General features: G+C 42.8%; 1 protein-coding gene across 2 annotated transcripts in view; it reads right to left on the bottom strand.

Annotated features, from left to right (window-relative positions):
• Positions 1–22,577, bottom strand: part of Adcy2 (adenylate cyclase 2) — a 447,994-nt gene that overhangs the window by 190,144 nt on the left and 235,273 nt on the right. For both annotated transcript variants that reach the window (XM_008834578.2, XM_008834577.2), the window contains exon 4: positions 19,201–19,350. In XM_008834578.2, the coding sequence (XP_008832800.1) occupies positions 19,201–19,350 (150 nt within the window). The remainder of the gene's footprint in view (positions 1–19,200; positions 19,351–22,577) is intronic.

Raw genomic sequence — 22,577 nt, 5'->3', positions numbered from 1 at the left:
AAATTCCCTGAAATTTTTATCATGTTTATAATTGTTCTTTTGAGTTTCATGTCCTGCATTATCTCTAGGCGGTTCTCATTGTACTCCTCTAGAGGACTGTTATTTTGTTTTTTTATATTATTATTCTTTCTGTGTGATTTTGACATGTGAATTTCTTTTGTAGTTTCTGATTCTTGTATGAGACTCAAGCCTTCAAGTTTAGGTCTGCTTTTTTTTGTGAACTTTATTTGTCTTTGTGGTTTACTTTTGGGGCATGAAGGGCTGGTTCCTCTAAGCTTCCAGTTCTCTCTTTTTATTTTATATTGGAGTGGCCAGATTGCTTTTGTCTTCAGGAGTTCCCACAGAGGCCCAAGTCAGATTAGGATCAGATGCTCTCAGGCTTTCTCCTAAGGATAGCTTTTGGCCTCTGGAATTTGGGGGTTGGACTGACCTGGGAGCCAGACCCAGGAAAGATGCTGGTCTAGGGCCGCTGGTGGCTGTGCCACCCAGAGATTCAAAGGAAGATGGGGGCGGGAGGCAGCCCCAAGGGCCCCTGGGGACTCCACTGAGGAGCTGGGCTGGTCTGGATGCAAAGGACCAGGAAGAGCAAAGGTCAGCCCCTGAATCCAGGAAAGAGGCTGGCAGGTTGTGCAGACCCAGGGAAGTCAAGGGAGGTGAGGGCGGGGTCATCCCCTGAGCACCCCTGGGGACCGGAGAAGGAACTGTGTAGGTCTGGATTCACAGGATCAGGAAGCAGTGGTGGTTCCCCAGGTGTCTGGGGTGCCAAGACAAGGAATGGGACAGGACCCAGGCTAGGAGGAGAGACCCAGAGAGAGAAGCCTGCGCGTTGGAGAGAGGCCTGCAGATCGTGCAGGCCCAGGAAAGCAGAGCTGAAGCTTTTAGTTTTACATTTCGCTATTGAGCTCATTTTTCCTTGTTGTATGAGGTACAAATACAACACTGTTTTATGTGACAACCAACTATCACAGCATTGTCTGTTGAAAGGAATATTCTTTTCTCATTGAATTACTTTTGCATCCTTGTTAAAAAAAACTGATTACAAATATGATGTTTTGCTTTCAGACTACAAATTTGATTATACTGACTTATATCTTGATCCAGGGGACACGTCACACTTTCTTGATTTTATGGCTTTGAAGGAAAGGTTGAAATCAGGAAGAGTAAGCTGTGTCAGTCCACTCTCCAGGGATCATTCCATCTAAGCCGGATCCCTTGAAATTCTTTTCAAAATTTAAATTCACCTTGTTAATTGACTTCTTCTCCCTGCCCTTCTGTTTTATTGTTTTGTTTTTGTGGCTTTCTTTTGTTTTGAGACAAAGACTCACTATGTAGTGATAGCTGCTTTCTTTATATGCCATTATTGCTACATGTGACATATGTCACAAGCCCACTAATAACTTATCATAACTCATACTGTGTGTATTTGCATTTATTTTGAAAAACTAAAAGAATAAAAAACAAGTGCACACATACTGAGTTCGTCATACTTATTGTCTTTTAAAATATTCTATTTATTATTATTATAATTATTATTGTATTTTTTGGGGACAGGGTCTCCCTGTAGCACCAGCTGGCCTGTAACTCACTATGCAGCCCAGGCTGGCCTTGAACTCACAGAGATTTATTTATTATTTTTGTTTTCTGTGTATATTGCCTGCTTGTATGTAAGTGCACCCATGTCATACAGTGCCCATGGAGGTCATCAGATCCTCTGGAACTGGAGTTACAGATGGTTGTTAGTTGCCATGTGGGTGCTGGGAATCGAACCGGATCCTGTGTAAGAGTAGTCAGTGCTTTAAACCACTAGCCATCTCTTCAGCGCCCATATTTTATTGTCTTAATGGGGTTTCTTGGTTGACTGCTTTTTTTCACCACCTTGAACATCCACCCCAGCACCTTTCACCCTCCATGGTTTCTCATGAGAAATCAATTATTAATCTTATGATGACTCTGTTGTAAGTGATGGGACATTTTTCTTAGAATTTTCGAGATTTTCTTGCAGTGACTTCAGTGTTCTCACTGTGGTGTGTCTGACTATAGAGATCTTTGAATTTTTCCCAGTTTGAATTCTTATATATTCTTGAGTTCACCAGGTTTGGGAAAATGATGATGAGTCCTTTGGATCTGTTTTTGCTCTTTCTCTGCACCTCTCCTCTGCACTGTGGTGATGTTGAGTTGCCCTGTGTGCTGGGTTGCTTCAAGCTCTCTGGCAATGCTCCTCTGTCTTCATGGCTTTTCTCTGTCATTCACTCACACAATACAGACTGTCCTGTTTTTGAATTTTCTTCTGCTAGTTCAAACTGGCTACTGATCTTTTAGTGAAATTTTCATTTAAGTTACTATCCTTTTAATTCCAGAATTTCCATTTGGTTCTGTTTTGCCTCTCCTCCTCCACTGACATTCTTTACTAGGTCAGACAGTGTCCTCAGGACCTCCCTTACGTCTCTGGACGTAAATGCTTTCCATTCTCTGAACACATTTATCACCGCTGCTGAGCAGGCTTTGTGTCAAGCTGCCAAGGATGTTCAGTTAAATCTTGAAATTCCCTCACACAGTGATAGTTACTTCCTGATGAATGATAAAGACTGAGGGTTGTGGGTCTAAGGAAATCCTCCTGGCTTCCACCCATTTTTGCATGTCCATAAACTGAGAACAGTTTTTACATTTTAAAATGTAGAATCTACATGTTGCATGCATAAAATTATAATTTTATACCTTACATCATTTGATGAAAACAGTGACTCAATTTTGCCTCTTGGATCACAGATAGTAAAATGTTTTCTGTGTGGTCCTTAAGAGAAAAAAAAACCTGATACTAGTGACAATAATATATAGAAAAAAAAAGGAAAGAGGAGGAGGATGAGGAGGCAGAGGAGGAAAAGAAGGAGGAGGAAGAGGATGATGATGAGGGGAGATGTGAGAGGGAGGGAGGGGGGAGGGAGAAAAGGAGGTGACATTTGGAAGTGGTATCCAATGATGATGCAGGGTCAGTGCATAGAGGGCGGTGGTGGGATTGTAGTAGACATGGTTAATGAGGGTCAGCAACCTGGGCCCTGGAGCAGAGACTTGATGAGAGGAAGCCCAGGTAACAATGGCTATCAAAGCTCTTTGGGGAATGTGTCAGTGCTACTTGAGAAAAGGTTAGAGTGGCTGGAGAGATGCCTGGGGCTGGAGAGATGGCTTGTCAGTTCCCAGCACCCACATGATGACTAATAATCATCTGTAACTCCAGTACACCTTTTGGTAATCACAGGCATTCCACACAAGGATATACTGCAAAACACTCATACAGTAAAATAAAAATAAATAATTTTTTAATTAAAAAAGCTTGGAGCCCTATGTCCTTGGTGTAAGGAAAGTAACTGGGAGAACCAAAGTCTGGGGCCTGGGTGGGGGTCAAGTCATTTGGGACCTTGTAGGACATTCTAAAAGGTGGGCTTTAGGGGCTGGAGAGATGGCTCAGTGGTTAAGAGCACTGATTGTTATTGCAGAGGACCTGAGTTTGAATCCCAACATCCATATGGTGGCTAAAAACCTTCTGTAATTCCAGTTCCAGGGGATCCGATGCCTTCTGTCCTCCACGGGTACTGCATGACATGGGTATACTTACATACATGTAGACATAACACTCATACACATAAATAAATAAATAAATAAATAAATAAATTTTAAAACAAAAGGTGCAACTTCAGATTCTCCTCTCTATGGGTTGTGATGAGGTGATGAACTACCTTGAGGACCTCTGAATGGCCTACTGTGGCCACCGCATAGTAGAGAGACCACAGAGGCATTCTGTGAGCAAAGGCATGTGTTTGACCCATGCCAAATCCAGGGGAAAGTGTGGAGGTTTACAAGAGTCAGGGAACAGGGCAGATGGAGAGTTTGGTGAAGCCTGAAGGCAGCTCTGTCACCATGTGCCAGGGACTGAATGTGAGGAATCCAAAAGGGAAGTGCTCAGCAGGACTCCTCCAAGCTTCCTCCTAAGCACCTGGGGGATGCAGTGACTTTTGTTAAGAGAGGAGACAGAGGCAAATTGGTTTAGGGGGAAATGAGGTTTCAGTTTTGCAGAGAACAGATTGGAGAGAGGAAGTCTGTCATCATTTCATGTTTTCAGGCAAGGAAGGCCCTAGAAAGCCCTCTCCAGTTTAAAGTCTCTGCATTACAGCTGTTGGGTCAATGATCACTCCTAAACACAGCAAATAACAGGAGGATAAGTCTAGTTTCACTTTTCTCTCTGAGTCTCCAAATGTCCATAACAGCCCGCAAGCTAGCAAAGGCTATGTTTAGACATCCATAATCTGCTAAGTATACCGTGCTTGATGGCTAACCCTGAGATTTCAGCAGTGTTTTCTATGAACTCATCAAACATTCATTAAGAAACACCATGTCTAATAAACTTAGATTTCTATGCTTAATCTGACATGAAATTGGAATATTAACGTTATTGCTATATATGTTTTCCATATTAAAACAGAATTTGTAGTTCTCAATTTGAAGAGAACATTTCAGTCAATTGTCATTCAAAGGAGAAGCAAAATCAAGAAAAAAAGTTTTCCTAGCTTTTCGTATTTCAAAGTTATCATACTGTTCAAAATGAAAACAAAGATTTTCTTTTCTCCTAGCACAGGCATATCTTTAAACGAAGATTTCACTTAGGAGACCTTGGGAATGTAACAATGGTATTTTCTAGGCAGAATGGGGTTCATAAAAGACCACATAAATTTGTTACACTAGTCTTGTGCTGAACAAATTCTGGTGATGTGCTTCAAGCTACTATTGTCTGGCTAAGCCCAGCAGAAGCCAAAGACCTTTATCCAGTTGTACGATGCTTTGAGAACTTGACGGGAAATCTTTTTTTTTTTTTTTGCTTATAATAGTAGAAACAGATTGTTTCAAAAATCTGAAATAATATGCTTTGCACATCAAGGGTCTGGGAAATAATACAAAACAGTCTTAACTGTAGTTAATATCACCTGGACTTGACAGAATTTGACTCATTGGACACATATTCATGTATTTCATCTTCAAAGTAAGTGGGTTCTTCAATGCCAGAGAATTTTACTGGACAAAGATTTTGTCACATTAGTAGAGACGCTAACCTTTTCAGTTGTCACTAAATGTGATGTAAGGAGTTTTTGGTACATGATCTACCAGTGTGAAGATAAGTCTTTGGATGGCCAGTTGCTAACATCCATGACAGAAGATATTTCTTTTCTCTAGGCCATTACTATGTATTCTTCCTATAAATGTAAATAAATGTTCCATGTGAAAAATTTATCATTTACATAAGCATACAGAAATATTTATGATAAAATAATAGCTATGATGTGCCATAAGAAATGAACACTGCAGTTGGAGCAATCCAGTTTCAGGGGATCTGACGCCCTCTTTGACCTCTGTGAGCACTGCATGACACAGTGCACTTACATACATGCAGGTAATACACTCATATACACAAAATAAGAATAATAAATAAAATATTTTAAAAAGAAATGAACACTATACCCTTAGGCTAGAGATGAATGTCTACAAATTGAAAACAGCAAAAGCTTAAGGAAAAACAAATTCCAAAATCACAGCCAGAATTTGATTTACAGTATGAAAAAAATAAAAAGGAAGTAAAATCAACCAGATATATCATTTTTTGAAGCTTTCTGAGAAACTGAAAATAATATTGGAAAAACAGAAAACTATGAATGATTGGGCAGAGAGGACTGGTCATGACAAAGTCTGAAGGCCTCATTTTACACATGAGGACCCTGAACTGGACAGCACTTAACTCACACCCAGCGTTCTGATTTTCTCTTGCCTCCTTTAACAAGGAAGGAAGAATGAGGAGAATATGCTTCTTTGTGCTTCAGGACTGAAACATTTCAACAGAAAAAAATGAGCACTCCAGGAAACACCAGGAAACACCAGGGAACACCAGGAAACACCAGGAAACACCAGGAAACATCAGGAAACTCCAGGAAACACCAGGGAACACCAGGGAACACCAGGGACCTTCAGGGGCTGTTCGCCTGCAGGAACTGCAAATGTTTAAGCTTCTAAAATTTCTCAGCGTACACACAATACACACTACTTAGCTGGCCTTAAATAGTGATGTTACCACATAGGAGAGAAAGACAGTTATCAGAGGCTTGGTGTACTGAGCTCAGAACTCAAGGAGACATCTCCTTCTTATACAACCAATGCTTTCTGAGCTCCTTTGCATTAAAAAAAAAAATTCTGAATTACCAGGAATAGCCTTTGCCCATTCCCTGGGCTGAGGCTCTGGACTGTATAAAAAGGGTGAAGTGAACCAAGCATGCATATTCATGGCTCTCCTCTTCGTGTGGATGGGATCTGACCAGCTGCTTCCAGCTCCTGCTGCCTTGACCTCCCCACCATGACAGACTGCGCCCTGAACTGTGAGCTGACGTGGTCCTTCCTCCCTAAGTTGCTTTGATCAGGTGTCTCATCACAGTGACAGAAAAGTTCCTAAGACACTGTCTATGGCCTTCATTGTGGTCACACAGAATTCAAATAAATAAACATATACTTTTGGTGGGTGATGGTAAAATGTATGCTACCCCCAAACCAACTGAGACAGGCCATCATCTTTCATTTGCAGATAGAAAGCCTAAGGATAAGTAAGTTGAAATAACTTTTTCACCATCATACATGTGTCAAGGGGAGCCAAAGGGTTCAAACCTAAACAATATGGACCAGTGCCAGGCTCATAACAATTACATAATATTATCTTTTAATAAGTAGAGGACATCTGTTAAGGGCACTGCATTATTGACCAGGCCAAGATGTTAACATGCTGAGCCTTGCCCTGGTATTAACTGTGCCTTGGGAGGATTAATAGGATGGTTCTCTGTGGTATGAGTCTGACGAGTCAGGGGCATGAAAGCTAAACGAGGCAGGCAGCTGAGGCTGTGACAAATAGCAAATATGAAGAAGAAACCACAGACACAGGAATTAAGTTGTAGTTGGGGGGCAAAGTGGAGACAGCAGAGACAGGAAGAGGGAGGCTTAGCGCTGAGGTGGGGTTATGGGATGGATGGAAACAATGCCAGAATTCAGGTCAAAGGAGGGATTCAGACATTCTGTGTCCCTGGTGTTGATAAAAAATAGGTCTAAACAAACAAACACATAAAACAAAATCCAGGACAGAATTGCTTCAGATTTGAAAGTCATTAATTCAGTCAGAATACCTGGAACTGTGACTCACAGGATAGCTCACCAACACACAAAGAAAAGGGACCCCTGTGCAGTGTCCTAAGGAAGGCATGTGCTTGATGGCAGGGAACAAGAGGCGTGTCCTTAGAGGAGCTGGAGAGAGGTAAAAGAGTCAAAGAGCTGAAAAGGTACCTTGATGCTCCAAGAGTACCCTCCCCTGTGTAGACAAAAAACAAGCAATAAAAAGAAAGGAAGCCAAAGGGTGGGATGGAGTGCTGCTACTTAGCACAGTGCCTACATGCTGCTCCCGCAGACACCGGGAAGCGTTAAGAACTGAGAAAGAGAGGCAGCAAGTCCCTGTTTAAGAAGTCAAATGGTGAGTGGCAGGACACAGAGTAAAGATACTATCGACTGGCTAGCTCTGAAAGGAAGCATTCTTCTTAGTTTACTAATTGATTGTAACATAAAATTAGCTGGAATGTTTAAGCAGTGAGACCATAAACATGCATTACTGGGGTCATTAAGACAGATGATAATTATAATTTCAAAATACTGGCAAAGATATTCTAAGATGCTGACAAACTATGTTTGAAATAGTACACAGGCTTTAAAAAATCACCCTTTAAGGGCTGAGGATATGGTTTAGTTGATAAAATGCTGGCCATGCAAGCTGAGGACCCGAGTTTGCTCCCCAGAACCTACATACGAATCCAGGCATGGTGGGGCACACTTGTCACTGGGAGGTAGAGGGGGACTTCCTTGGGCTCCTTGACCAGAAAATCTAGTTGAATCAGCAAGCCCCAGGCTAGTGTCAAGGAAGAAGACCAAGGGGGACCTCTGGTTTCCACACACCTGTGCACACCATGCTTGCACACCAGTGAAAATATGTATATGTACACACAAACATACACAGGTACATACAAACAAACAGTACTTGAAAAAAGGTAAATACAAATAGGATACAGTCATAAAAATAGATTATAAAACAACACTAAATCTCTGGAAACAGAATAAGTGATTCAAGGGAGAGCAAAATAATTCTGATTAAGAGCTAGGGATGGATTAAATATATCTTTCCAAAGAGCAAAGTAATTTTAGATTTAGAAGCACATTGAAAACTCATGGCTTAAAAAAATAAATGGTTAAAGAAACTAGCAAAGGGTGTCAAGCTTGGTTTTGGAAAAATGTAAGTTTTTAAAAGAAGATTTGAAGATTATACTAAAAATATCTTTTTCATTTTTAATTGAATCTTTGTAAATTTCATACAATATATTTAGGTCATATTTATACCCCTTCCCTATTTTCATCTCTCTTAACATCTCACCCAATTTTGTGTATTTTTTAAAGAAAACTAACTCTCTTTTCCTAGCAGCCATCAGTTGCCAAGTTTCCTGAGTGAGGGTTGGGGCCTTTTACCCACTTCCCCCCTTCCATGCTGGATTTTGTCTGACTTGAGCTTACTTGGGTCTTGTGAATGCTTATCACCACTGTTGGGAGTTCATATGAGAAACTGTCTAGTTGTCTGAAAAACTGTTCCCCTGTGTTAATCAGCCACCTCTGGCTCTTACAATCTTTCTGCCTCTTCTTCCTCAATGATGCCTGAGCCTTGGGGAAGGGGAATAGAAGTTGGGTATAGGTATCCAATTCAGGGATAAGCATTCTTTTTCTCTGCACACTGGTCAGTTGTGGGCCTCTGGGTTAATCACTATATGCTACATGAGAAAGCTTCTCTGGTGAGTGAATTTGGGAGATACATTAATCTATGGGTATAACAGTAAGTCATAGGAGTTGGTTGAATACCATATCCATTTACCAGAATAATAGTAGGTTCTCCCTTATGGCTTGTAACTTATCTAGACATAGGTGCCTAGGCCTGAGATCAGTATCAGGTATGATCTCAATCTTGTAAAGCAGACCTTAAAAATCCAATCATAAAGTTGTTGGTTAGCTCCATAACATCCATGCCACTATTACACCAGTGGGCATATCTTGCCAGACCAGTTGTTGTAGCTTGCACGATTCACAACTAGGCAAGGCTGATGATTGCTTTTCCTTCTGATAGCATGCATAGCATCTTCTAGCACTATGAACACTAGCCAGTAGAGATGAGGCTTTGAAGTCAGCAACAGCTTGATTTCTCCTTGTTGTACAACTCATGTATGCAGTATTTTCAGTAACAGAGTTTTACATGTGCAGCCAAAAGGATCCTTTAAGAAGAGTAGTCCATTGTGTCACTGTGAAACCCGTTAGCCATTTCCTGTTAAATGGGTAATGAAACTCTAGACCCTTACTATACCATGCAAGGCCCGGCAGCTCCCACCCATCTCTCAGTCTCTTCTCAGCACCTGCCCTGCTGGCCTTTAAGATGCTCAAATAAGACCCTTGTAGACCCACCCCCTTGCTGAGAGCCCTTCTTCAGTCCTCATGGTGGGGTGATAGTCTGCAATTCGTATTTCCCTCAAATATCACCTCCCCAAAGCAACCTCTGTGACTGGATGTCCCCATGTCCCTCTACATTCTTCATCATGTTTCGTATTAACTTGACAGGTCTTCTAATGAAAAGTCTGTGTTGGTAAGTTACAGTCTGTTCCTGCTATGTGTTGGAACTTAAGATAACAGGGATGTATAGGCTTGAGAAACATCCATTGTATTTCCTGACCCGAGACAATTCTTGATGCTTAACAGACAAAGAAAATTGGAATTCTGACAGACAGAAGAACTAGTCCTGTCCATAGCTTGCACAAAGCTGTAATTAATGTAGGACAGCAACTATTTAATCTAAAGTGTATGCATACGTTTATGTGCATACAGCTCACATATTCTGTGTTTCATTTCATCATACTGTGCAGTCCTAACACATTCACATTTGTGAAAAAAGTCTGTCTTCAGGAGGAATTTTCACTTCCATTTGTACACATATATTAAGTGGTCCACACACAATATGTAAATATACTAAAGGACTCATCAAGAGAAACCCTAGAACACCTCCTAAAACTTTTATATAGTTCTTCGGGAAGAACCTCCAAGAATAATTATGAAGTCACATACAATTAAAAGAATCCTAAGAGCTCATGGAGGCGTTAACTCAGTGAGCCTACCACAGATGCCAGTGGAGGGTCTACGCCCATGTTAACAGACTATCAAATAGAGGGAATATGAGCTCTCGCATTGTTAAGTGAGCCCTTGATGGTAAATTCAAAATGGCCCTTTGCAGTAAATAGAGCATCTCTGATTACATATTCAGCAAGAAAAACACGATGGCAGTCACAGAAGACTTGGTTTTGCAACAGGGCCTCATTTTCCCCTGTAAGTGACAAACATTTAAATGGGTGCCGTGGAAGGGGAATGGTGGGGATTTTGAATTACTTTTTAAAAATTTTGAAATATTTTGTTTAAATTCCTTTTATTGGGTTTGTTTTGCATCAAAGGATGCAGAATTTTCCTGAGTCTGCCCATTCAGTTAAATATTTCTTTATACAATGAAGATGCCCATTGTAGAAAACAGCATGGCTCTGTGACATACTGAAAGCACCACAGCAGCAAAGTCAGGGGTCCCCTTAGGATGCCGCTCTGTGCTGTTGAATCTCCCTGTCATCGTCAGTTATCAGTAGTTGGTTGGCTTATCACAGTCTGGGGTAACAGAACTGTTCCCGGGTGTTTCTGCCCTGGGTGGGTGTGTTTCTGCCCTGGATGGATGTGTTTGCACTGAGGTGTTTCTCCACTAGAGGGGTATGTTTCCATCAGCAGAGTGTTGCTGGCCTTCATTCCACAGGAAATTTCTAGAGTTTTATTTTACCACTTGATTTTCCTGCTGCTGTGGAAGAAAGAGACATCTGAATATAGTTCATTATTAATTTCTTTTTTCATTAGAAAAATGCCCATCTTTCTAAGGATACAAAGCTGCTAAGACTTTCTGTGAACCTTTAAAACCTTTTGTGTTTCTGTTCTCCCTTGGACAGTAAGATGTCGCTGTGATTCTTGGCAGTCTCTCCCACTTTTTCTTGCCCTTTGACTGCAAGTTTTGGGATTAATGCTTTAAAAGAACACTCACAACACAACCTTGATTGCCATCTTTGAAGATAGGTGATGATCTTGATGGTCCTAAGTAAAGCTCCTTCTAGAAAACTGTGCAGTCTTGATTTGAGAACTATTGATCTATTTCTTCCAAAATTGACTATTATTTCTCATTTAAATGTATCCACACCATGCTGCATCTTGGAACAGTTTTCCCTGGAGTAACCAACCATAAGGCATAGCATCTAAGCTTCCTAAGAATTTAAGGAACCCACATGGCACACTGCTCAAGGAACCTTTGCATTTCATTCTGGTGGGTTGGAATGGCAGACACAGTAAACAGTGCTCTTCTGTGACTCTCCAATCTCCTCCCTAACTTCCAGACTTCAAGTGAAATATGTGTGGTCATCTCCTTTGCTTGATTTTCCTCTAGTGAGCGCTAAAAAAGCAGAAATGCCCGGCACCTACGTATTTCTTCTCTCTCTGGGAGGAGATGCACCACAGAAAGGTACAGTGTCCACTTAATAAACCAGGCTAACATGGCACGTGACTGCAAAAGGACGCTTCTCTATCAAGGTCTGAGCCCCACACTAATCTACAGGTATAAAGATGAGTGCTTAGAAGGTTGTGCTGGATGCTTTAGTGTCAACTTGACACACCTGGGTTGAGGGAGCCTCAATTGGGGAATTGCCTCCATTGAACTGGCCTATGGCCATGTCTTTGGGACATCTTCTTGATTGTTGAGTGATGTGGGAGGGCCCAGTCCACTGTGGGTGGTGCCATCCCTGGGCAGGTGGACCTGTGTTGCATAAGAAAGCAGGCTGAGCAGGGACCAGAGGAGCAAGTCAGTAAGCAGTGTTCCTCCACGGCCTGTGCTCCAGCTCCTGCCTCCAGGCTCCTGCCCTGAGTTTCTACCTTGGGCTCCCTGATGAACTGTGACCTGTTAGTAGTGGTCAGAGTGTTTTGTCACAGTACTGGAGAAACAAACTAGAACAAAGGTAATGGATAGCTTCTGGGGTAAAAAGTGCCGGTTTTCTTCAGATGTGGCCCCTGAGACTTTACCCTGCTCCAGGAGAAGGCCATACACCTATGCACATATTGACAATATCACATAGACTCAGGGCATTCAAAAAAGTACATGAATTTGGGAGGGAAAGGGGGTGGGGAACATATTAGAAGGGAAGGGGTGGGGGTGAATTTGATAAAATACATATTCGCACATGAAATTATCAGTCAATAAATGAATAAATAAAAAGTTGTGCCACAAATGATAAAACTAGATTGCCTCATCAAGGAAGCAGCTCCCAAGAGAAAAGCAGACATGTGCTTACTAAAGCAGAAAGACACAGACATACCACGGCATCTCCCCAGGATCAGTGAGCCTTCAGTTAATAGTCTCTGAGGATGCAGAAGCTGAGCAGAGCCAGACCATAAACACGAAGCAAGCTGACGTGTGCTGCTAGTGTTCTGCTGTCTCTGTTGGGTGCGCCATCTGATCAAGTTTATGGACAGCATTTGTATGGAAATGTTCTAGTTCCGTTCTTCAGGAACTCCAGTGAGAAAACCTCACCAGCTGGAACGCCTCTTGATTTTTCCTACCCAGCTTGGCTCTGAGGAGGGACTTCCTGTTGAGGAGGGACTTCCTGTGGAGATGCCACCTTGGCCTCTACATGCCAGCTCCGAGGAAGAGCTTTGGGGGGAAGCATGAAACCTCTCATCAGTGTCTCCTCATTGGTCCATTCTGCTGGTGAAAAGCAAACTTGAACATGGGGAGATGGGGCTGGAAAAGTGTTCTCAACAACTCCCTACCAACCGTCCAAAGAGATGAACCAGGAGGATTCTCGATCCAGTTCTGTTTGTCTTGAGCAAACATGAGCTTGCGCTAGGGGAACCGGAAGGATGGCACAGGATGCCATCAAGTGCCTCCCTGCATCAGCACAGCTACTCAAACATGGGCCAGGGCAGCAGCTTGTTTCTACCACTCAGTGCCAGTGGACGGAAGTACAGTGTCAGGATCAGCTTTTGACTACTTCTGAGCAAGGACGATCACTTAAAGTTGACAAGTGACTAAGTAGCACATCCACCAAAAACTCCTTCATGACAGGGAAAAACCTCCCGTGTTAGGACATCCCTAGGAATTATTCCAGAAAATGTCCTATAGAGCCATAAGAGGCTGAGGGTCCTAACCACTGTACTCACTAGCTGTGATCTTGTACTAGTAGCTTAGACAGTTTCTTCATTTGGTTTGTGGGGAGAGAGCCTAAGATGTGTATAGATCTGCTATTGGACTATAAAGGGAAGGTCACCCTCCTGATCCCTAGGATAAGACACCTTACATAACCAACCAGGAAATTTTTGTCTATTTGTTTTTCAGACAGGGTCTCATGGTTTCCAGGCTAGCCTAGAACTAGCTATGTCACTGAACATGACCTTGAGCCCTAGATCCCCTTGCCTCCAACTCCCAAGTGTTGGGGAACAGGTAACACAGGAGAATCAGAAGTTAGAAAGAGGGAGATAGATGCTGAGCAGAAGGTTCTATCCTGCTGCCTTTGAGGAGGGAGGCAGGCGCTAACAGGTAATACACATTGGAAGTCACTGGAAGGTTGACGAGGTAAGAAAAAACTTCCTGGTTGGAGAGATGGCATAACAGTTAAGAGCTCTGATTGCTCTTGCAGAAGACTGGGGATCAGTTCTCAGCACCTGTTTGTCAGTTAACAACCGTCTGTAACTCCAGTTCCAAGGGATTCAAACTGTTCTTCTGGCCCCTGTGGGTACCACTCACATACATGATACACATACATACACACATGTGAAACACTATGCACATAAAATAAAAACAAATGTTTTTTTAAAAATTTCCCTTGCGCCTGCAGAAGGGACGGTCCTGACAGTATGCTTGGACTTCAAACCTCTAGAGCTGCATCATAAACCCATTTTGAATTCCTCTGCCAAGCATGCAATTTGTTAAATCAGCAATCTAATACCATGGCACCTCTAAAAACACTAAACTGCTCAGTTACTTTGCTTCTCTGATTCCTCATGGGGTTGGGGGAACCAAACCAAACCAAGTTTTAGCAGCTCACGGCCACACTTTTAGAGCAACTTCAAACGCACGAGCAGTGTCAGTGATATACCCAGGGAACTCCAGGGAACTCCAAGGAACTCCTGATCTCTGTCTGCAGATTAGTACAGATGGAGTCACTTGCTGTCTGCAAACTAGGGACATGAGGAGGCTACCTGCTCACTGAATTTTACAGAGAGGAAAACATTTTGCATCCAAGGCCAGAGAAGAAACTTACTGTCTCACTAAATTCCCAGCAGTGTTCAGAATCCAGGTAAACTGGAGTCTAGGCCTCACGTCTTGGCTAGTGTTTTGTACTGAAATGTGTGTGCTGACATACAGAATCCACAGGGGGGTTCCACAGCAAAATAAACCATGCAAACACTCTTCAGTTCCTGACAGTACACAAATTAAAGAGAACATGCTCTTGTTCTCCCTCCCTCGTTCCCTCCTTCTTTATTTGTGGTTTTATTTTTATTTTAGCTTTTTTATACAGGGTTTCGCTCTGCAGTCCAGGCTCATTTGACACTCACTTTGTAGCCCAGGCTAGCCTTGAACTCATGGTAATCCTCCCGCCCCACCTTCCATACTGCTGGGGTTACAGGTGTGAGTCACTATGCCCAGTGCATTTGTTCTTTCTATATTGGAAAAAAAATCACTTTTTACTCCCACAGAGACCACATTAATTTCAACTGCTGTAACAGTTAAGAAGCAGGGCTACTGCTTTGCTCTGAACCCAGCTCTCATCAGTTCCTGAGAGACTATTACACACTCCAGAGAGAAGCACTTGCTGTTTGCCTAGGTTTAATAGAGAGACATCTGGTATGCAATGTGATGCTCAAGTGCACATGTGGCGTTTCCTGAAAGATGTGAAGTGTCAGACAACATGTTGTTCAAGCACAGAGGTGAACGCTCCAGCCCCTAAAGGGGGCCTCAGATCTAACACATGGCTTTTCCTGTCTAGTCAAAATCATGACTGTTCTTGTTCCTATGCAAGGGGACTTTTAGGGAGAAAATACACCTGAGAATACTATCAAAAATTTCATTGTCTTCTTCCTCAAAATCTTATAGCACAAATACCACTTTATTCAAGTATTGAGTGAAATGTCCAGAAAGTCTTCTCATTTTCACTAGGAAAAGTATCACATAATTCAAACCAAATGAAATCCAGAGTTGGGCAAGTCTTAACACATCCGTCGAGTATCACTGTTTATAGCTCTCTTCTGGTTGAAGCGGTTGCCTCCTGGGGACTTACCTGCTCTCTGCTTCCCCTTCAAGCATCAAGGGGAAGAGAAGATGGAGCCATGACACAAGGCCAAGAGCTATTCAATGCTGCGTCCTCTCAAACTTGTGGGCATGTCAACTTACTTCAAGGCTGCTATCATTATGTGAGACTAGGTTGGAGGATTTATTGTCTAATTAATGACTGGAAAAACAATTTATTAGCTATTCAGCACACAGCTTCCTGAATGAAGGAATTATGAGAGTACTGCTGTTTAACAAAGTGAGTACAGGTGAAACAATGGAAGTTTGTGACACTGGGTGACAGGAAATAATGTGTAGGACCCAAGGAATACCAAACATGGAATGCAAGACCTCAGTTAGGGTCTGTGGGACCATGCAGGCCTTACGGTCTCTGGGGTTCATGCCTTCTATGAAGGCCACAGAGATCGTCATTCATCTATTCTAGTGTGTGTGTGTGTGTGTGTGTGTGTGTGTGTGTAAATGTAGGTGCATATGGGCCACAGCACAGTATGGAGGTCAGAGGACAATCTTGGTCAGTCCTCACATCCCACCTTGTTTGAGACGGGGTCTATTTGCTGATTTTCCCCTGCTTTTTCCAGGCTAGCTGGTCCGTGGGCTCTCAGGGAATTGTCTGTCTCTGCCTCCCACCTGCCCATAGGTACACTGGGACTAGAGACACTTGTGCTACTTCCTGGTTTTTACATTGTTTTAGGGATTCCAACTCAGGTTGTCCTGCTCCAGTAGCAAGTGCTTTTACCCAATAAGCCACCTCCCCAGTCCCTGGTTTCCTTTTTCTAAAAAATATTTTGTATTTTTATTTTATGTGTATGAGTGTGCTGCCTGCATGTATACAAGTGCACCATGTCTTGTGATGCCTGAGGAGGCCAGAACAGGGCACTGGATACCCTGGTACTGGAGTAAGGCATGATTATTGGCCACCATCTGGGTGCTGGGATTTGAACCTGGGTCCTCTGCAAGAGCAGCCAGTACTCTTAACTGCTGAGCTGTCTCTTCAGGTCACTCCCCTCGTTTTCTTTTAAGCAAGATAGTTTATTTGTCTTTAATTATACACTGTTCTGGAAAAAATATAAACATTTATTCTCATTCTAGGAACATACTTTCTGAATACCTAACAAGGAAAGTAGATTTGGGGCTGGAGAGATAGCTCAGCGGTTAAGAGCACTGGCTACTCTTTCAGAGGACCCAGGGTCAAATCCCAGAACCTACATAGCAGCTAATAACCGTCCTTAACTCCGTTTCCAGGGAAATTCGACGTCCTCTTCTGACATCCTTGGGCACTGCATGACATGGGTGCACTTACAGACATGCAGGCAATATATTTACACACATACAATAAAAATAATAAATACAATGTTATTTTAAAAGTCAATTTTAGGGCATCAGTCTCTGGAAGTGGATTTCCATCTTTTGAGAACAAATATACTTGATGGACCAAATTATGTTTTATTAAATATCTTTAAAATAAGTTCTTATTTCTGCTAAGTGTGTGTTTACTTTTTATTTTAGAAAAAAATCTCTGGCTTCTTTTGTATAATAACTAGTGAATTCACACCCTTCTGCTAACTCAATTACCATCCCATAAAGTCTCTGGTAGTGAGATCCCACAAGTTGGGGCCTGGGAGCAGTGGCCCTGACCACATGGGCTTCCAGATCACGTAGTCTCCTTGGAGCACAGAGACAAGGATACTGTGTTTTTCCTCAGAACTAGATCATGCCAAAGAAATATGATGTGTTGATGATGTCAGTAGCCTGACTTGCTGCTTCTGTCAAACCTGTTATTATAAACATTGGGTTATATGATCTGTCTACTTGGAATTCCAGGTCCCTCTACCCTGAGTGCTATTTTAAGGCAGAGTCTGAAGCTGATGGAAAATAATCTGTCCATATCAGAACCAAGCTCATACATCTCATGGCTTTGAATTTTTTTTTTTTTTTGGTCTTTTTTGAGACTGGACTAGAGCTCACTATGTAGACCAGGCTGGCCTCGATCTTATAGAGATCTGCCTGCCTCTACCTCCTGAGTACTGGGATTAAAGGCATGCACCACCATGCCTGACTGGTTTTGATTTTTTTAATGTTAATTTTAAAAGCATGTATACGTGTGGATATGTGCACATGATGCATTTGCCCATGGAGGCCAGAAGACTGCATTGTCTCCCCTGGAGCTGGAGTTACAGGTGGCTGTGTGCTACCTGAGCTGGGAACTGAGCTCAGGTCCCAGTGGTCAGCCCTGTGATCACTGGTCATGTCCACTGTCACCCTGAGAGAGTGTTCTGCTCTACAATGGTCCCTCTGGCCATGGGCCACTCAGTTTACTCTGTTAAAAATTCTATCTTCCATGGTATGTTGTCTCCTCTGAATTCTTTTGGTAGAGATCACAGGATGGGGAAACTGAGGGGATTCCAGCATGAGGTCCAGATGTCATACCCAGATTTGAGATATAGGCAGACCAATGAATTAAACATTTACTGTATACCTGGCAAGAGAAAGGTAATATAAAAAACCCATGACATTTACCAATAACACCAGTGAGAAACTGAAGTTCACACTCAGACCCCAGTGGCTAGAACCATGCCTGACACAAATGCAGCTCAATAAATATTTGCTAAACAAATGAGCTAATATCCCTGTTTTGAAAACTACAACCCGATTACTAGTCATGAATCCGTACACAAAGAGAAGTCCAGAGCCAACACTTAAATGATATTTTTTTCCTCCCACGACCAAAATACACTTCAATAAATTTTATAGAACAGGTCAATTCACTGCACTTAATCTAGTAATTAAGCATCCACTGTGTTCCAAATACTGCTTGTAGTGCAGGTAATGTGACAGGCACTCATAAAGGAGAGGGACACGGCATTCACAGACAACCATAGCGACTGTCACTTCTGTAGGTTTGGTTCCTTCTGACAAACCATTCACATTGCCATTGTGAATTCTCATCTTCATTGCTAACTTGAATGGACTTAGGATTGCCATGGAAACACATGTCTGGGTGTGTCGGGGTGAGTTTTTCCAGAAAGTTTTAACTGAAGAGGGACGATCTAGTCTGAAAGTTAGTGGCACCGTCCTATGGAACTGGGTCCCAGAATGAATGAAAAGAAAGCACACTCGGCACCAGCATTCATCTCTCTCTTCCTGTGGGCATGATGTGACCAGCTGCTTACACTCCTGCCGCATGACTTCCCCAGGGTGAGCAGAAACAAACTATCCCGTTCTCGAGTGGCTGATACGAAGTATTTTGTCACCATAATGCAAACAGCAACGAACTGTGGCACCACCTAAAGCACATCCACTGCAAGGCCTCCTGGCGATTTTTTCTGTGCTCTAGGCCTCCTCTGTTCTTAAGGACACTGAGTGCTTTGCCCCTACACACCTCCCACTGTCTCTACTATGCTTTGTAAAGTTGCAGTCTGATCAATGTATTTCTCCTGTATAGGTGTCTACACATCACCTTAGCAGTCACCGTAGGATGACTCCAGACAGGGATGATTACCAGCTCCTCATCAAAACGCATCCTGATTCCAAAATGCCTCAGGAGGCTGACCGTGACCACCTGTGTAGACACAGCTACTGCACACACTGTGGTGATGGCACAGTCAAGTTTCTGCTGTGAAGACACTTGCCACAAACATCAAATAACATCTAACACATGCCTGAGATGGTTTAAGATCAAAAACACATCTTACCTGCTGACGTTTTTCAAATTCAAGCTTGATCCGGGACTTGAGGCAGTTACAGGTGTCCTGATAGGTTTGCTGCAGAGCCAGTTCCATGAGGTGCTTATGGTAGGCGCCTGCCAAGTTACCACAGATGAAAATGATCACGTTGGCCAGAATCTAAAGAAACAAGAAGAAACATTCACTACGGCGAGGGTTTCTAACTCGGGGGCACAGTAACATCAGACTGTGTGTCAGTAACAATCTTCGATGACTCAGAAAATTTATTTGGCTTCTCTTTCTTGGCTGACATTGACATTCTGATTTGCTTAAGAGAAAACATCCATCTTCAACATTGACATTCTGATTTGCTTAAGAGAAAACATCCATCTTCACCTGGTCTGTCCCCTTATGGGCTTCCGTGCCCTTTGGAGTCTCTCATCCCTCCTTCAGACTCAACCATACGTAGAAGACTTTTTGTTCTGTCTGATGCAGTGTGGACACAGTAACTGTTTGTCATATTCGGCTCAAGGCTCAAGGCCTTAGGTGTTGAACGTCATATATCAGGAGAAGCGTATATTCTTGCAATCTATCACATTTGTTCCAAGATAAGAGCCAACCTGCAGACTATTGAACTATGACCCAAAGATTTCATATTTATTACACAGCTCTCCTGTGATATGCCATGACGGATACACGCTACCTTCATACTATGACTGCATTCATTCAGCCTGGGTGACACTGCATATTAAGTTTTGTGTGTAGAAGAACACGCTGGCCTTTTAATAATATAACTATGATTTTCTGTGAAAAGATATGTTCTTAATTTGAAAGGAAAACAGAAAAGTAGAGAGTAAATCTAAAAGAATCACCCCATCTTCCCGTTCTCCTTACCGAGAGCCTTCCTCAACAGAGACCCACTCACTACATTCAGCACCTGCCACAGTGGGTAGGAGCCTTATTCCCACAAGCCTTCAAAGTCCTCTGTGGTTTACGTTCCACAGAACGATAGCTGCCTTTCTCTACAGTGGGGTCACTCCAATCACGCTGACCAAGAGGAATTCAGCAGACTAGGGTTTTGGGGACTAAGATGTGGGCACTGCTATTTGCTTGCCTCGCCCTGGGCTGTCTGAACTGGGCTGGGGAAGGTCTTCATCTGGGGTTGAGGAGAGGACATTCCTAACTCTTCTTCAAAGTTATAATGACAATAAAGGTGGCCACGTTTTCTCCATCTGCCCGATGCCCTTTAGTCTCTTAATACATTGTAGGCAAAGAAGGAAAAGATCTAAAACTTCAGGGAAAGCATTTGGAGGGTGTAGGGACCAAGCAGGCTAGGGCTAAAAGGAGGTGATAAATTTGGTTCTGAGAAGCAGCTAACACACTGTGGAAATCCATGAAGAACTGAACAGCATTCATGGGGCCTTTGGTGCTGCCCCTTGTAACTTACTCTGTCCACAGATATTTGGGGCAGAGAAGCTCCTCAACCTCCCATTCTCACACTCACCTCCAGAATGTTCTTTTAGGCATCCATATTTTATCTCTACTCCAATTAGGATAGATGGTTAATTATCTTTAGGTTTGCCTCTGTGTGTGTTTTCATGTGATGTATGCATGAGGTGTACATGCATATACATGATTTATATATGTGATGCATGTGCCTGTATCTGTATATGATCTACATGTGTGATCTGTGTGCCTGAGTGTTTCATGTGGTTTTTGTGTGTTATATACAGGTAACACACGTAGCCTGTATAGATTACTTCTGTGCTTTAATCTATGAGTTTGCCAGTAGGTCAGAGGTCCCTGGAGCAAGTGGGAAGTCTTGGGGACCTTCGACACTTCTCGTTTGAGGGATCCACCTCCAGCTGAACAAGACTGATTTAGGCTTTATGTCCAACCACACATCATCCATGAACTCCTGCCATATTTGGTCTCTGCAAGATGACCATCAGGTTTGTTGAAGATTCAGAGCTCATCATGGCCAGAACTGCTTCGAAGACCAGTGCCCCAGGAATGCAGGAAGTGAGAAGAGCCAACGCAAACCCTTCCTTATTAGGTACAGACGAAATAACAGAAATAACTTGGTGATTATCTATGAGAGTGGACTCCCTCCTCCGCTTCCTTCTCCTCTTCCTCCTCCTCCTCTTCCTCCTCCCCCTCCCCCTCCCTCCTCAAAAGTGCCTTCAAAATGAAATGCCAAGACTTTGGAATGCAGATCTCTCCAGTGTTAGCAGCAGGACTGGTGAAGCTGTGACCTGAGCCTCAGCCAGCCCCGCAGGGAATGCTCATGAGGCCTTCGGACCAGCTTCCCAGCACAGAGCAGCGTCACTGCGACATTATAGCTGTCCTTTCTGAGTTCTTCCTAGAATCATACTGCTCATTTATTTCCTTTGCCTTTCCTTGGCCTGCACTGGACTTGTCTAGTGGGTGGGACACCCAACCCCACAGTCCTCTGAATGTTAGGACAGATGTAGACACCCTGAATGGCCGTCAGCCTCCACTGTGGGATCCATTCAGGTACATCAAGAGAAAGGCTTATCATTTGCAGGATCGGCTCTGCTGCAGACCTTGTTACCATAGATGAGTCAGAGGGTACCAGTTCTTGTTTCATTACTGTAGCCTTCTTCTCCCTCTACCCCCTACACACACAGAGCTATGCCACATCCATATCAGAACCCTAAGCGCAGACTGAAGTCAGGTTGTCCCCCAGGGACGGCTATGTCTGTTCCCATTGCTGATGTATCTGACCAGACCAATGTTTCTAGGAAGAAGTTACGGGGCTGGGAAGCTGGCTCAGTGGAAATCTGCCCATCCAAGGCAAGAGGGGCATTCAAGAGGCAAGTGGCTCTGCCATGCCACAGGGTTCGAGGAAGAACCTTCTTCAAGCCATCTATTCTGATCTGTGTGGCTTCAACATCATAGCATTTCAAACCTCCTGAAGTCAGATAATTGGAGGGCATGCATTAACTGATTTTATGTGTATATACAAAGTGAAAATACTCAAGAAATAAACAACTAAGACCTTTAAGGCCAAATGATATATGAGCTTTCTTTTCTGATGAAAAATGTATCAATTTTCTTTATAGAAACCTGGTTTCATTTTGTAGTGTTGCATTCTAAGGTTAACAGGACTGACTCTGGAATTTATTAACACCTTATATTTACAATTACGACTGATATTCTTGAACTATTTTTCTTTCAAATTTGTGCAGTCATGTAACTTCATATAAACCTGGGATGTGGGAGGAAATGATTAGGAAAGATTTTGCTTTTCAAAAATATTAAAGCAAATTCTTTTACAAAGGTCGTTAAATAGAACATATGATGCTGGGCTTGGTGGCACACAGCTTTAATCCCAGCACTCAGGCGGCAGAGGCAGGCAGAACTGGATGAGATGGAGACCAGCT

This window comes from Nannospalax galili, unplaced genomic scaffold (assembly GCF_000622305.1).
Source record: "Nannospalax galili isolate Female #2095 unplaced genomic scaffold, S.galili_v1.0 scaffold197, whole genome shotgun sequence".
In the NCBI taxonomy this organism is placed as follows: Eukaryota; Metazoa; Chordata; class Mammalia; order Rodentia; family Spalacidae; genus Nannospalax; species Nannospalax galili.
The sequence above is the reverse complement of the archived record's forward strand: the minus strand, read 5'-3'. Positions and strand labels throughout refer to the sequence as shown.